The 16,503-nt window shown below is 37.4% G+C and overlaps 1 protein-coding gene across 1 annotated transcript in view; it reads right to left on the bottom strand.

Moving 5' to 3' along the window:
• KDM4C (lysine demethylase 4C) overlaps window positions 1-16,503 on the bottom strand; it is a 392,436-nt gene that overhangs the window by 203,841 nt on the left and 172,092 nt on the right. The window contains exons 8-11 of the mRNA XM_049770299.1: window positions 14,018-14,211; window positions 10,539-10,783; window positions 7,529-7,620; window positions 1,551-1,665 (exon numbers count right to left, since the gene is read on the bottom strand). Coding sequence (XP_049626256.1) covers window positions 1,551-1,665; window positions 7,529-7,620; window positions 10,539-10,783; window positions 14,018-14,211 — 646 coding nt within the window. The remainder of the gene's footprint in view (window positions 1-1,550; window positions 1,666-7,528; window positions 7,621-10,538; window positions 10,784-14,017; window positions 14,212-16,503) is intronic.

Raw genomic sequence — 16,503 nt, 5'->3', positions numbered from 1 at the left:
ATTTTTTACTTTCAGTGGGGAATCAAAATTTCAGCTTCAGCAGACAAAAAAAAAAAATGCTCATTCATCAACGAAGGGCACTGATTGTCACGTAGAGATGTAATTTATCAGATGCTCTGATCTGGTTATGCTCTTATCTGGCAAACATACCTACTTCTCTCTGAGCAGTGCAAGAGGGAGCCTCGAGAGCAGAAATTTCCCAGAAAAAGTGGTTTGAAGATATATGTATCCAATGAGCACTAAGCTCACTGCTCATCAATGTCTAATATGATATCCATTCACTGTTAAATGCACAAAACAGAAATACAAGGCTCAAAAAATATTCAAGTACCAAATGATACTAAATTTGCCCCAGGCCCTTGAACAGTCACCAATGTCAGTTTAGAAGTTTGTAAAATTTGAAACAATCACTAAAATTCTCTGATTTTTTTTTTTTCAATTGTCAAAAATTCTCAGAGGACTACAGAGGCTGGAGCTATAGTACACCAAGTAGGACATTTGACTAGCACACGACTGACCCAGCTTTGATCCCTGGCAATATATATGTATGGTCCTGTGAGTCTTCTAGAAGTAATTCCTGAGTGCAAGGCCAGGAGTAAGCCCTGAACACTTTCGTCAATAAAAAAATTATTTAAAAATATAAGATCCTCGGGGCTGGAGAGACAGCATGGAAGTAAGGTGATTGCCTTTCATGCAGAAGGTCATTGGTGCAAATCCTGGCGTTCCATATGGTCCCTTGAGCCTGCCAGGAGTGATTTCTGAACGTGGAGCCAGGAGTAACCCCTGAGCACTGCCGGGTGTCACCCCCCAAAAAAAATTAAAATAAAATAAGATCCTCATTATGCAAAGAGACAAAGAAAGAAATAACTAACTAGAATATGATCTGGGTTTTTGTTGTTCTTATTATTTTTTGTGGGGGAGGGGGACAGCAATGGTTCAGGGTTTACTCTGGGCTATGGATTCAGAGAGTGATGTGGTTTTTAACTGAAGGTCAAAAAAGGACATTTTTTCCTTAAAAAGAAGTAAAAAAAATGGGAAAACTGTTAGACAAAGATAAATTTCACCTGGTAACTGGTTATAAATAAAACTGCTCTACCTCATAAAAAGAATCCAGTTAAGAAAAAATTATGTTTTGCCAGACACTACATGCAATTAATTCTGTGATTTGACACTTTTAGAGAAGTTATTCTCAACTTCTAGAGCATCTTAAAGCAAGGTCATACATGATCGATTTTATGCTAGCATACAAAATTTTATTTTTATTAATGAAATGACTAAACTGTGTAAAACAAGCATTTCTCCCTAAAATCCAAATCCCTTCACCTAAACTTTGTTTACTGTTTTATCTATAAATTGTTAAATTTTATAAATTATAAATTTATAAACTATAAATTTATGTATTAATTTTTATCCCGTATTGGTATGTCCATGCTATTTGATCAATTTGATATTGTATTTACAATACAGTAAATAAATTATATAAATTAAATAAATTATATAATAAACACTCTACAGTAAACAGAATAGTATCTGGAAAGCATCAAACTCACCTTCATCGCTTGCCACCTGCTGTTTTACCAGAGTCAATGGGGACCTTGCCGGGGGCTTGCTAAGTGGATGACGCCAACTTTTAGCAGTTTTAGTCTCTCCCTCTACTGTCTCGTTCTGTAACAAAAACATAAAGAAGGTTTTAGACAAAAACACATTGTTTACAATGTCTTATGACTAATCAGAAAATATACTTGCACTTATTACAAATTAGGAGATAAAGTAATTTATTTTTTAGTGACTGGTTTTGCATTTTTCCTAGTAAGTCTTGAGCAGCATTGGGTGTGGTCCCCAAATAAAAGCAAATAAATAAAAAGCCCTAGGCCTTGTGCTGGCCAGGCCTAATACTGCCAGTAGGCAATATAGCTACCTCCAGCAGTACTAAAGAGACTGTGTGAGCTAGGAATCAAACCAGGGGACTCTACATAATGTGGATTTGATTCAGTTATCTGAACTCACTCTCCAACCTACATTGGGTTTGTTTAAAACATACTTTAAGGGCCCGGAGAGATAGCACAGAGGTGTTTGCCTTGCAAGCAGCCGATCCAGGACCAAAGGTGGTTGGTTCAAATCCCGTTGTCCCATATGGTCCCCCGTGCCTGCCAGGAGCTATTCTGAGCAGACAACCAGGAGTAACCCCTGAGCACTGCCGGGTGTGGCCCAAAAACAAAAAACAAAAAAACAAACAAAAAAAAAAAAAGATACTTTAAAAGTCAAAATAGGGGCCAGAGTGATAGCATAGTGGGTAGGGCGTTTCCCTTGCATATGACAGACCTAGATTTGATCCCCCGCATCCCATATGGTTCCCCCAAGCCTGCAAAGAGCAACCCCTGAGCATTACCAGGTGTGATCTAAAAGCAAAAACCTAAAACCAAAAAATAAGTCAAAATAGATTGGAATGTTCCCAAGAGAAAATTAGTAAAAACACCTGGGCCAGGGAGCTAGCTCCAAGGGCTGAGGACAAGGCAAAAACACTCAACTACCATGCATGCCCACAGGGCTGGGCTAAGAATCACTAAGAGTGACCCTTGAGACTAGGCTCTACTTGCAAGATTCTCACTCCTACAAAAATGTGTCTGTGTGTGTCTTTAAATGCAGAGTATGCATGTCAAACTTGTAATAACTCTATCCGTTACTAAGTTTTGAAAATATGTTTAAAACTAGTCTAAATTTATTAACTGTATTTTCAAAAAAAAAAAAAAAAGGAAGAACTGATAGGTAACCCTCTCTATGATGATCACATAGAGAAAAATGCAGAATGGTCTCACTCATCTATGGGTTTTAAGAAAAATGAAAGACATTCTTACAATAATGATTTTCAGACACAAAAGAGAAAAAGAGCTGGAAGTTCCAGCTCACCTCAGGAAGCTCACCACAATGAGTGATGAGTTTAGTTAGAGAAAAATCTACATTTTGAACTGTCCTATTAATGAGAATGTATGAGAGAAATGGAAAGCCTGTCTAGAGTACAGGCGGGGGTCGGGTGGGGAGGAGGGAGATTTGGGACATTGGTGATGGGAATGTTGCACTGGTGATGGGTGGTGTTCTTTACATGACTAAAACCCAAACACAATCATGTATGTAATCAAGGTGTTTAAATAAAATATAAAAAAAATTGGTGAAAACCACAAATAAAAGTATAAACAGAGCATTACTCTGAATATTTTGTTTCTTTTATACAGCTAGGGAGTGACACACATTAGGGCGTGACAAACACACACAACTAGGGTCTCACACATGAAAGGCATATGCTCTACAATTGACCTGCATTCCTTGCTCCTAACATTTTAAACTAAGACTTAGTGATCAGAGCTACATAAAAACAGGACAGTATGGGGCCAAACAGACAGCACAGAGGTAGTGTGTTTGCCTTGCACACAGTTGATCCAGGAAGGATGGTGGTTCAAACCCAGCATCCCATATGGTCCCCTGTGCCTGCCAGGAAGGATTTCTGAGCAAACCAGGAGTAACCCCTGAGCACCACTTCGTGTGACCCCAAAACAAACAAACAAACAAACCACAGGGCCAGAGCAATAGCATGGTGGTAGGGCGTTTGCCTTGCATGTGGCTGCCCAGGGCAGACCTGGGTCCAATGCCCAGATTCCATTATGTTCCCCCAGCCAGGAGCAATTTCTGAGGGCATAGCCAGGAGGAGTGGTGAGCATCAGTAGGTGTGGCCCAAAAACAAAACAAAACAAAACAAACAGGACAGTAGAGACAGTACAGAGGGCAGGGTGTTTGCCTTGTTTGTGACTGACTCAGTTCAATCCCACAGTTCAGAACCACAGCAACAGGTCCCTGAAGTCTGCTAGAAGTAATCCCTGAGTGTAGAGCCAGGAATGCTATCAGATGTCATCCAAAAACAAAACAAATCCAAAGAACTATGCAAAAATCAACTGTATTACTTAAAGGACACAATGATGTGAGAAAATAATGTCATATTCTGCAAATAATATCATGTCTCTAAGAAGAGAACTAGTCAAGCATTTGCTTTCCTAAGCTGTCTCTGTTTCGGAAAAATCATAAAAGATGAAGGTTAAGGCACTGGGGGCAGAACTACATCAACCAAATGCAAGGAAATGAAAAAGTTACTGTCAGTTCCAACCTAGCTTGAAGAATGCAATGAAATGTAATTTTAAAATGCAGTTGACTCATTCACCACTTCACAAAAAAAAAAAACCAATTATCTGCTCAGCTACATTTAATTCCCATATGAAATTAAGTTGCAAATTTAGTTTAGTATTTAAACATTATTTTCAAATTTCTCTTAGGTACTAATGAATTAGATATGTTTTTATTTCTGGTCCATTTTTGATAAATATTTTAGAATTCAGTAAAATATACAGTCACAAAAAGATCAGTATATCAAATTATTAAATAATCTATATTTTATTTTATCTCTGTTGCTACTCAAAGACAAACAAAAAGGCCTTTAGTAAGGTAAAATAAGGAAGAACAATCAAGAAATGGGACTGTTAAGTGGCAAATCCAAGTACCAGCTCAAATACTTGAGACTCTCTAACTCATCCATTTGAATACTCTGGCTATATTATATAGGCCACAAGTGGTTCCCGAATTCCTACAATAACTACAAAACAATCTAGTTTAACTGAGACTCAGAATATTTTTTTTTATTTTGTTTTAGGGTCACATCTGGCTGTACTCAGAGCTGATATCTGGCTCTGTGCTCAACAGTTGTTCCATGTGGTGCTCAGGGGATTATATATGGTACTAAGGGGACTGACCTGTGATGTCTGTCAGTAGACTAGATGCATAAAAAGAAAGTTCTGTAAGCCCTACATTATCTCTCTGGCTCCACAATCTTAAAACTTCAGTGACAGTACATGCTAAAAGCATGTAATAATAAGAGTGTACAAGAGCATAAAAGAACAAAGAGGTAGATAGGATAGATAGTACAGGAGGATAAAATACTTGCTGGGCTCCCTGGGTGTGATCCAAAAACCAAAAACAAAACAGGACAAAAAAGTAAGAGACTAAGAAGAATTGGAATAAAAAGCTCAATACTAAAGAGCAGTGATGAGTTTTTTATGAGGCAAAAGGCTAGTTTCTGGCAGAAAAGCCAGCTTGAACTATATTCTGAGTTCATGAAGAAAATGTCTGGGGAAAGAGTACTGAAATGAGTCCTAATGAAAACAGAAGCTGTGCAAACCAGAGAGACCGTATAGCAGGAAGAGTTCTTGTCTTGCCAGCAGACAACCCAGATTCAATCCATGGCATCCCATATGATCTCACAACACTGCCAAGAATAATTCCTGAAGGCAAAGATAAGAGTAACCTCTGAGAATCACCAAATGTGGCCCCAAAACAAATAAAAATAGAGATGATGGATGAATAGATGGACAGACAGACGGACGGACGGACAGATAAAACAGAAGTCTGGAAGGAGAACAGAATCACATAGGTAAATCATTTCTAGCTTAGAAAAAAACAACTCTGTACCTTAACTGAATCAATTACACTATTGTTGCAACACCCTACAGTAGTTTTCTGTTTGTTTTGGGGTGACACCCAGTAATATTAAGGGCTAAGACTGGCTTTTTACTCAGAAATCACTATTGGCAGGCTCAAGGGACCATTAGGGATGGCGAGAATTGAACCTGGATCCATGTGATCACTCTGCTCGCCCACTAAGGTAGTTTTCTTTTTTTTTTTGTTTTGTTTTTGTTTTTGGCTGACACCCGGCTGCGCTCAAGGGTTCGCCTGGCTCTACACTCAGAAATCACTCCTGGCAGGCCATATGGGATGCCGAGATTTGAACCACTGTCCTTCTGCATGCAAGGCATATGCCCTACCACCATGCTATCTCTCAGGCCCCGATATGGTAGTTTTCTAAGATAGTTCTTTGGGCAAAGTGTGTACAGAGGACATTTCTATACTAATTCTTATAATGATTATGAATCTATAATTAACTCAAAATAAAAATTTAATTTTGAAATCAAAAGAAATTAAGCTCTAAAGTGCCACCAAAAGTTTCGTGTTCTTTGAATCATCATCATGCAAATGAGAGCTCAATAACAAAAGCTTACTTTATATTATCTTAACAGGATTAAGTCCAATCAAGATGAAATGTTACCTGTGCCCTAAAGCATGATTTTGGTGTAAATAAAGCTAGTTTTCAGAAATTACCATTGCCACAAAACAAAGAAATTAAAAACAAGCATTACAGTATCTTGTGGCATCGCTTCTCTTTTGCATAGGCACATTAAATGGGAAAATAATACATATGGAAACAAGTTCTTATCTAATAGAGATGGGAACACAAATTTAGTGATGGAGTTGGGCCTTATACCCTGAACATTGACATAATGATTTGGCTTAGGCTTTAGAAGAATGGGCATCGCCCACACACACCTGAACAATAGATACCATATATGGAAACAACCACAATTGTCTATAACATTACCAGGATCCAAGCCTCTACCAGGGAAGAACTACCACTGCTTTGGCATTGACTTACTCCAAAGAGTGCTCTCAAAACTCAGCAACAGCCTGCTTGCAGGGCAGATCGCTCCGCATTTAATGCTGAAACTAGAGGATGCTCCACATCAGCCTGACATCGATGAAAGTAATGCACAGAATCCAGAATCTTTAATATATAAGAAGAACCTGATACCAAAAATAGCTAAAGTGTGAAAAAGTTTCACCGGGACCACAGAGAATGACTCGGGTTGGACAGACTGGTATGCCTGGAACCCAGAGTCTGTCTTATGCCAATAAACTTCTGGGGTGAGGCCTTTATGTAATCTGGTCAAGGATTTTTTTCCATTTTCCCCATTTTTCTGGACCTATGCAAACAACGGCAATTGCCACTATCACACCTTTACTATATTTTTTTACTCTTATCCTTTAAGGGAAAAAAAATACAATTTAATGAACTTAAAAACAAATAACTGTAGGGCCCAGAGAGATAGCACAGAGACATTTGCCTTACAAGCAGCCGATCCAAGACCAAAGGTGGTTGGTTCGAATCCCAGTGTCCCATATGGTCCCCCGTGCCTGCCAAGAGCTATTTCTGAGCAGACAGCCAGGAGTAACCCGAGCATAGCCGGGTGTGGCCCAAAAAACAAAAAACAAACAAAAAATAACTGTAGTATATAACTGTCTTGAATACAGGCAGGGGATGGGAAGGGGGGTTGGGGTATGTTACACTGGTGAAGGGGGGTGTTCAGTTTAAGACTGTAACCCAACTATGATCATGTTACTTAAATAAAAAAAAATTAAAAAAAAAAAAAAAACAAGCATTGCACAGACTACAGACTTTAAAGCCATTCGCTTTCCTACAGGTTCTTCCCAGGTTCAAGGCCATTTCTGAGATCTCCATATAACTCACTTCTTCTTCTATCAATGCACCATTATTTGGCACAACTGAGAAACATGACTCAGATGATTTAGACCATAGAAAGTTAGGTGGGTTTGATTCTTCAGATAACAAGTCACCATGAGATACAGAATCAACAACCTCATTAGGATCCGCAGGTGAAGTGGTGGAATAGGACCCGTCATCCTCAGTTTTATTTTCTTCCATTAGAGATGCATTTAAATAGTTGTTTCCTGAGGAGTAAAACAAGATTGTTAATAAATTTTGCATTATACTATTAATGAGTAGAGTTGTTAAACTATTCTCAACAGACTTCCATCTCAAACTTGCCCTCTAAACTTCCATAGATATAAACCAAACAGGTCATAAAATAAAGACTGCAATGTTATTTGCAGTAGTAAAGGTCTGACAAAAGAATATGGCAAATGAAAATCAAGGAATTTTTAATAAGCTCTGCTAACAATCAATGTCAAAAGCCATACTAATTATAGTAATTATCCAAACCAAAAACATCTTGAAATGTCTATTTAAAAAAAAGAATGATAGATACTGGAGTGATAAAACATACTGGAGTGATAGTTGAGCATTTGCATTGTACATGACCAACCTGGTTCCAATTCCTACCATCAAATAGGGTCTCTGAGCTCACCTTCAATGTTCCTAAGTGCAGAGCCAGGAGTAACCCATGAGCACTGCCAGGTGTGGCACCAAAACCAAATATAAAATATTCTCTTTCTCTTTCTCTCTCTCTCTCTCTCTCTCTCTCTCTCTCTCTCTCTCTCTCTCTCTCTCTCTCTCTCTCTCTCTCTCTCTCTCTTTCTTTCTTTCTTTCCTCTCTCTCTCCTTCCTTCCTTCCTTCTCTTCCTTCCTTCCTTCCTTTCTTTCTTTCTTTCACTTTTGGGCCATACCTGGTTCTATGCTCAGCATCAAACCTGGATGGTGATACTGGCATTGGCCATGCTCTGTGCAAAAAAAAAAAAAAAAAAAAAAAAAAAGAATTTAAAAAATCATAATCAAAATTTAATATATTATACCAAGAGCAGCTGATGAAATAATCCAGTTCAGAAACTGTAAATAGAAACATATGTAAGCTGGCATAGATGGAATAAAAATTATTTCCTACACCAATACTCTATATACTGACAATATAAAGGAAGAAGACTATCGCAAGTTTTCTTTCACTGCCATTTCTATTTAACACCCTTCTCTATCCATAAACTCACACATATGCATGCACATGCATAAACACACTAATACATAAGAATCATTAGCTGATCCATGCTGGCTCTAATGCTGAAGTCTACAATTCTCAAATGCGGGGAGTAAAAATTTAAAAAAAAAAATATATATAGCCAAAGAACTAATTAAAACTGGTACGTATCTTTGGCCTAAATCACTAAATAACCCAGTAATTCACAAAACTAGTTTCTGTACAATAAGATCTATGGTGATTTCCTATAAGAATATCTGCATAAAAGAAAAGAAATTTAAAAAAAATAATATCTGCATGTATTGCCTGGCTGCTTAGCATTCCTATTACTCTCTATTCCACCTCGTAATCTTCTGTATACACTCATACAGGGTCAATTTCAGAATTATCCTTTTGAAGAATCTTTTTATTCCAGCCTTCTACTGCAGATCTTTTCTTTATATACCAGCAATGTTCTGTGCTATCTCAACCATGATACTTAACATACTGGATTCTAATTAAATGTTTTCTCATATAGCTCTTCAATAAAGGATATAAGTTCAGTGAAAATGAGACTACTGCTTAAATTTTATAAACAGATTATTTCAGGACCCAAGTGCAATAAAAATGGAATAGTCAAGGATCAGATTATGTGAAATTATGATAAGGATTTTTTCTTATCTCAGTGAAATAAGAGTAACAAGAAGGCAAAAACTAGATTTTTAACTAATACTATTACTATCACCAGAGAATAGACATGCTAAGAGTGACTAGAATGGCAGTGGGCAAAACAAAAAGAAACGACTCCTGCAAAAGTCCAGACAAGAAAATATGGTGTACTTAACAAGGAGAAAGCAGGAAGATAGTAATTCCAGGGAGTGCCAAAATTAAAGGATGAACCAGACAAGTGATAAGAAAAGCACGAAAATTATCAACAAGTTCAACCAGTAAAAGGGTAAAACAGTTAAAAAAAATATTGAAGAGGCAAAGCATTAAAATAATTTTAGAGAAATATGCTTGTAATGGGGAAAGTCAAAGCTGTTCAGACTTACAGAGATGATGGCTTTAGTAAAGAGAAAACAGTCAGAGGGCTATGCATCTGATTTCACAACACTGGATGAATTCTATCCTTGTTGTTATTGTTGTTGTTTTATTTTTTGTTTTTGGGTAATTCCCAGCTGTGCTTAGAAGATACTCCTGGCTCTGCAACAAGAAATCACTCCTGGCAGGCTTGGGTCCATACAGGTTGTGAGGGGTCAAACCAGGTTTGGCAATATTAAGGTAAACGCCCTACCTACTGTGCTAACACTCCTGCCCCCTGTTGTATTTTTTTAATACATTAATCTTTATTTTCTCCTTCATGTTAAGTTTGAAGCTAAGAATTATCTAAAATTATCTCCAAAAAAATTATCTACAATTGGTTTTCATTCTTATATGTGAATTCAAGAGAATCTTTCTCAAAATGATTGCATATTATAAGTTGAGTTTCATCCAATATTTTTTTTATTTTAGAATCTTCTATTTTAGTAAACTAAATAAGCACTGCAGACTGACTCACAATTCCATTACACACAGCAGTAGTGCTCCTGAATTTGAGAACATTCTCTTGACCTGATTTAAGTTATCCTAAACCGGGCAAGGAAGATTGCGTAGAGGAAGGGCATTTGCCTTGCATGCAGAAATACAGTGGTTCAAATCCAGGCATCCCAAATGGTCCCTCAAGCCTGCCAGGAGTGATTACTGAGCATAGAGCCAGGAGTGGCCCCTGAGCCCTGCTGGGTGTGACTCAGAAACAAACCCCCCCGCACCCCCCAAAAAAAGTTATACTAAACCTCAGATAGCTCACTGCTTAAAAAAGGCATATGTGAAGTAATGTGTCTGTCTCAGGGAACATAAATGTAAGGCATTAAATCATCAACCAGATATTAACTGTGTGCACAATATAATGAGCCAATTTCTCACCAGAGAGTCTGGTGTTATTTGATAAATTTGGATCCAGCTGTATCTTGCTAGCAGATATCTCTTCCTCTGAAGGGTTTTCTGTGCTCCTCGACTTAGGTGCTGCTTCTGGCTTTTCACTGATGTTAAGGTGGTCAGGGATTAGGTGAAGGCTGGAGTCTTTAACTCCACTGACTGCAGCTGACACCTCCTCATCCTCTTCCTCATCATTCCTGGGCCTCTTAGACTGGGAACCTGAACATTGGAAGCTATGAACAAAAGTAGCTACAGTCAGAACAGTATTTTTGCAAAGAATAAGCTAAAGCATATATCAATACAAGCGGCATTCTCAGTGAAAGAAGACCTGCAGAATTTTAAAAACATTACACAAAATAATCTATATCTGGGGGCCAGAGAGATAGCATGGAGGTAGGGCATTTGCCTTGCATGCAGAGGGATGGTGGTTCAAATCCTGGCATCCCATATGGTCCACTAAGCCTGCCAGGAGTGATTTCTGAGTTCAGAGCCAGGTGTGACCCAAAAACCAAACATAAATAAATAAATATTCTATGGTTGAATAATTTTAAAATGTTAAGCTTTAATAACTATATGCTGAAGTTTTTAATAAAAACAATTGCAAATAGTTGGTAAACAATGCTTTATTGAGAGCAAAGTCATTGCTAAAATGTTATAGCAATATTTTAAAAGGTCTGAAAATAAAAGTAATGTACGATACAGTGGCTGGCAAGAGGAAAACCAATTTAATAAGCCAAGTATTATTTTGATAAATAAGAAAATGGAACTGAGGCTGTTGCTAGGTTTTGTTTCTATTTATTTATTTATTTATTTATTTACTTATTTAGTTATTTATTGGTTTTTGGGCCACACCAGGCGGTGCTCAGGGGTTACTACTGGCTATCTGCTCAGGAATAGCTCCTAGCAGGCACTGGGGAATATATGGGACACCGGGATTTGAACCAACCACCTCAGTCCTGGGATGGCTGATTGCAAAGCAAACGCCACTGTGCTATCTCTCCGACCCCTAGGTTTTGTTTCTTTAAGTTAACTAAAATTCTGAAGAATACATAAATTTTAGGATTAAAAGTTAAATCATGGGGCCGACATGGCGGCGCTAGAGGTAAGGTGTCTGCCTTGCCAGCGCTAGCCTAGGATGGACCGCAGTTAGATCCCCCCCGCATCCCATATGGTCCCCCAAGCCAGGAGCGACTTCTGAGCGCATAGCCAGGAGTAACCCCTGAGCATCAACGGGTATGCCCCCCCCAAAAAAGGTAAATCATAATTAGCTAAAAGATTTAAGCAAAGGGAGACTAACTGAACGCTTATATTTAATGTATTTTTAAAATTATCTTTACAACAAACACCAAATTATTTTTCTTTTGTACTTGCAGTATATTTCTTAAATACGTGTTTAATGTGACAATATTTCTGAGCATTTCAATGTAGGAAAATTCCAAATCAAACTAAAGTGACAAGATTTTCACTGTCAATACATATAAACACAGAAATATCACAACAGGAGGCCGGAGAGATAAAATGGAGGTAAGGCGTTTGCTTTTCATGCAGAAGGTCGGTGGTTCGAATCCCAGCATCTCATATGGTCCCCTGAGCCTGCCAGGAGCAATTTCTGAACATAGAGCCAGGAGTAACCCCTGAGCGCTGCCGGGTATAACCCAAAAAACAAAAAACAACAACAACAAAGTATATATATATATATATATATATATATATATATATATATATATATATATATATATATATATCACAACAGGACACAGAAATCTAAGATAAAATAGTTAGACAGTAAATTAGCTTTGACTACTGGGGTCAAAAATTGTTCTAGAAGGATCATTACTACTTTCATTTTTATTTAAGAGCCTATTCTCTTACTATGCAAAAGTAATTTATTAATAACATAGAGCCTATAAAATAAAATGGAAAACATTCACTGAGATTTCAAAGTGTTATTTCTTCCATCTGACTTCCGTAAATAAGTAAATAATTAAGGGATAGCAACAAATTCTAAGACCAAATCAGAAAGTTAATCATATTTTTCTGCACGAAGCAGCCAAGAAGACACAATCAAATATAATCTCTCCAGGGCCCATGGGTAAGCTCTCCCCACCCAATAAGGGTGGATGGAGCCAGAGGAGGACGTTGCTCTGTGGCCATGCACATCTTCTAACCCATGAACCCCACCACAGCACATAGTAAAAACCACACTACATGTGTGGCAATGAGGAAACAATGCAGGACAAACCCACATATAGAGAATGAAGATAGCAGCTCTATGACATGAAAAGTACCAACCAGCTAGATAGGGTGTTTATAGTAGAAATATGGAGGATGCTCAGAGAACTCATAGAAAGCATAAATCATACTGATCAAACCACAAAAATAGAACTCAGAAAACTCCAAACTGAAACAACAGGTCTGAAAAACTCAGTAGATGGAATAAAAACCTCAATGAAAAGCCTCTACAACAAGTAACAGCAGCTGGGGATGGGGTCAGAAAGCCAGAAGGATGAGATGCAAAACAACTCCATATAGCACAAGAGATTGAAAGAGAACCTTAAAGTAAATGATCAGAAAATAGATAAACTTCTCAGAGAATGTGAACAGATGAAAATAGAAGTCTTTGATAAATTCAACAGAAACAACAAAGGAGTCATTTGAGTCCCAGAGACGAAGGAAGAGAATAATAATAAGAGGTGTTAGAGGAAGAGTTAGAAGAGAAAAAGGAGGAAGAAGAGGAAGAAGGGGAAGAAGAATAAAAAAGGGAAGGAGGAGGAAGAGGAAGGGGAGAAGGGAAAAGAGTAAGAGGAGGAGGAAAAAGAGGAGGAAGAATAGAAGAGAGAAGAAAAAGAGAAAGAAGAAAAAGAAGATAAGAAAAGAAAAGAGAAGGAGGAGGCTAGGGATGTGGTTCAATTTGTAGAGCACATGACTTTTTAAAAAAAAAAAAAGAAAAGAAAAGAATGGGGCCGAAGAGATAGCATGGAGGTAAGGCATTTGCCTTTCATGCAGGAGGTCATTGGTTTGAATCCCGGCGTCCCATATGGTCCCCCATGCCTGCCAGGAGCAATTTCTGAGCATGGAGCCAGGAGGAGTAACCCCTGAGCACTGCCGGGTGTGACCCAAAAAACCACAAAAAAAAAAAAAAAAAAAAAAAGGAAAGAAAAGAAAGCTAATCATATCGATCAAGACCTATAAGATCAGATTTTCTGAAGAGTCCATTGATTGTCTCAACCTTCTGAATAGCATCTCAAATGAGTTATATGTCATATATCTATGTTCTCTGTCAAGTCATAAAGAGGACTGGGGTTAATAAAAAATCAATCAGAACATATATCAGCAATGCATCAAAAATATGATAAAAATAAGTACAAAAATGCAAATAAATGGCCTTTGAGAACATCAAATTTAAGGATCTTACTCATTTCAATTGAGTAAGAACAAGGAAGCGAGGATTAGAAAGATATCATTACCTCTTGGATGATTTTCTTACTTTCCTCCTCCTCTGCAGCCACACTTTTACTTCAGGGGTGGATTCTGGAGTTGGCTTTGTGTGATCAATTGTATAGAGATCTTTTCCTTGCTTCCAAAGCTGGTATCTGTCTGGCTGAAATTTTCTCACAAAAATATCCATTGAAATTTTCACCATGTCTTTCCTGCAGGTGCACTGAAAACAAAATGAAATGGTGTTGGAGTGCTTTAAACATTTTACTAGCTCTTTAGAATCAAACTAAGTCATACTCAGAATGTATCTTATAGAACATTTAGTCACCACATAATTGAGGATAATGTTCAACATTTTCAAACATTCAGTAAGTGATAAACGCAATTTATTCTAGAGGTGGCAGCCTGTACATTCCCAGTAACAACAGGTAAAATAAAATGTTGAACTACATTGCACAGTTCATAGAGTACTGTGTAAAGAAAATAAATCAAAAGAACATATACCTGAAATCATCCTGTAACACAGAACTCCCATCCCATCTTAATAATCAATCAAATAAGGATTCTGGCAACCAACACAACTAAGTTTGATCCCTGGCACCCTCAATTGTTTGCTATGTCTGAGATGATTGATCCCTGAGTGCAGTTGAAAGCACCCCTGTGTGACCCTAAAACCAAATATAATAATTAATTAATATACTGAAGGTTGAAAGTACTGTAAAGCAAAAGAACCTAGGTTGGCCAATAAATTAAGAATAACCAGTTCATGATTATCAGCAATGTGCTGAATTAAACAATGTGCTAAATTTTCTTCAAGATAGGTTTTAATTGTGTTTATATATAAATATATGCATTCAAACAAAGTAAACAAACACCTAAAGCACTTACCATTCACAAAAAATAGAACCACTAGAAGGAGAAATGTTACATGTAACAAGTTCAAAGAAAAGATCATTTTAAATCAGTGGATCGTAATTTTCAAGAATACATAAAAGTCATATCTTCATTAAATGCCTACAAGCTAAATTGTTTATAAACCAACAAGCCATGCAATAACAAATATCATTCAAATAGTTATTCAAGAGTAGTTTCAAAGTTTTAACTAATATTTCTAAACAACCCTTAACATATCTGGCGTATAAAGGTGACTATAGTTTTGAAACCATTAAGTTTACTTATCACTACATTGATGTTGAAATTATTACCATTAAGGTTCAGCTCAAAAATTTTGAGACAGGCATCAGAGAGATAGTACAATAGGATGCAAGCATACTTGGAATGCAGGAGGAATCCCCAACACACCACATGATGCCATGGAACATACTGACACAATCCACAAGAACAGAGCCAAGAAATGCTCCAAACACTGATGTGTGTAGGACAGAACTAGACCTGAGTCTGATCCCTGTTATCACATGTTACTCTCAAAACCAGAGTATAACACCAGACGTAATCCCTGAGCTCCAAGGTGCTCAAAGTAAGGGGAAAAAGGGAACACCAAATTCTTAATAATCTTCAGCCCCAAAATTCCCTCCATAAAATTGGTATCTTAACTGTTGTTATTATTTAAAAGTTCAGGAGATGATTTAATCTCAAGATAGCTAAACTAACATACCTTCTATGTTGGAATCAATGACACAATTCTTACTACATTCAAGTTGCCTCATCTCCATCTTCTCCATCATCCCTAAAAACCTAGAAATTATTAAACCTCTAAAATGTCTCCTGCATAATATTTTCTCAGGATTCTTCACTATAAGACAGTAATTTCAATGACAACACAGCTAACTATTTCTCTAACTGCAGTCTTTCTGAATATTAAGTCATCTTTATAGCTGTGCCTTAAACTTCTCAAATATACTATTTCATTTTTTCATGAAATAAGGTATGATGACTCTGCTTAGCCTCTAGAACAAACTCTAGAGCCTGGTGCTGAAGGGCCCACTGGCTGGAGTTCCCCAATGATGTGAACTTTGTCATGTCAATTTTCTTTGTAATGTAAATCTTCAAGAATAAATCCCTTCTAAGGCTGGAGAGATAGCACAGTGGTAGACATTGGCCTTGCATGCAGCACACTCCAGATGGATGAGGTTCGATTCTAGCATCCCATATGGTCCCCCATACTGGGAAGGGGCGATTTCTGAGTGAAGAGCCAGGAGAAACTCCTGAGTTCCACTGGGTATGGCCCAAAAACCAGCCAACAAACAAACAAACAAATAAATAAATAAAGTTGATAAGATAATAATCCTTTTCTACCAAAGGACCAGTCTCTCCAGGTGCTTCTTTTTCTCCGTGTTTTTGCTCCTATAACAATGCTTTCTTGAACACCATTCTCTTCCCAAAGAATGTTTGTTGCAAACACTAACTTGTGTTCAACTGGCTCTATAAAGTCAATATTGTTAATCTAAAGAAGAAAGTTTCTTATATTCTTACTAGTTTACTAAAACTAACATTCTGATGAAGAGAAATAAAGTAATGATCAATGTAGACATTCTAAATTTCTTTGATATAGGAG

Source organism: Suncus etruscus, chromosome 1, assembly GCF_024139225.1.
Source record: "Suncus etruscus isolate mSunEtr1 chromosome 1, mSunEtr1.pri.cur, whole genome shotgun sequence".
NCBI lineage: Eukaryota > Metazoa > Chordata > Mammalia > Eulipotyphla > Soricidae > Suncus > Suncus etruscus.
Note: the sequence above shows the minus strand (reverse complement) of the source record. Positions and strands in the feature narration are given on the sequence as shown.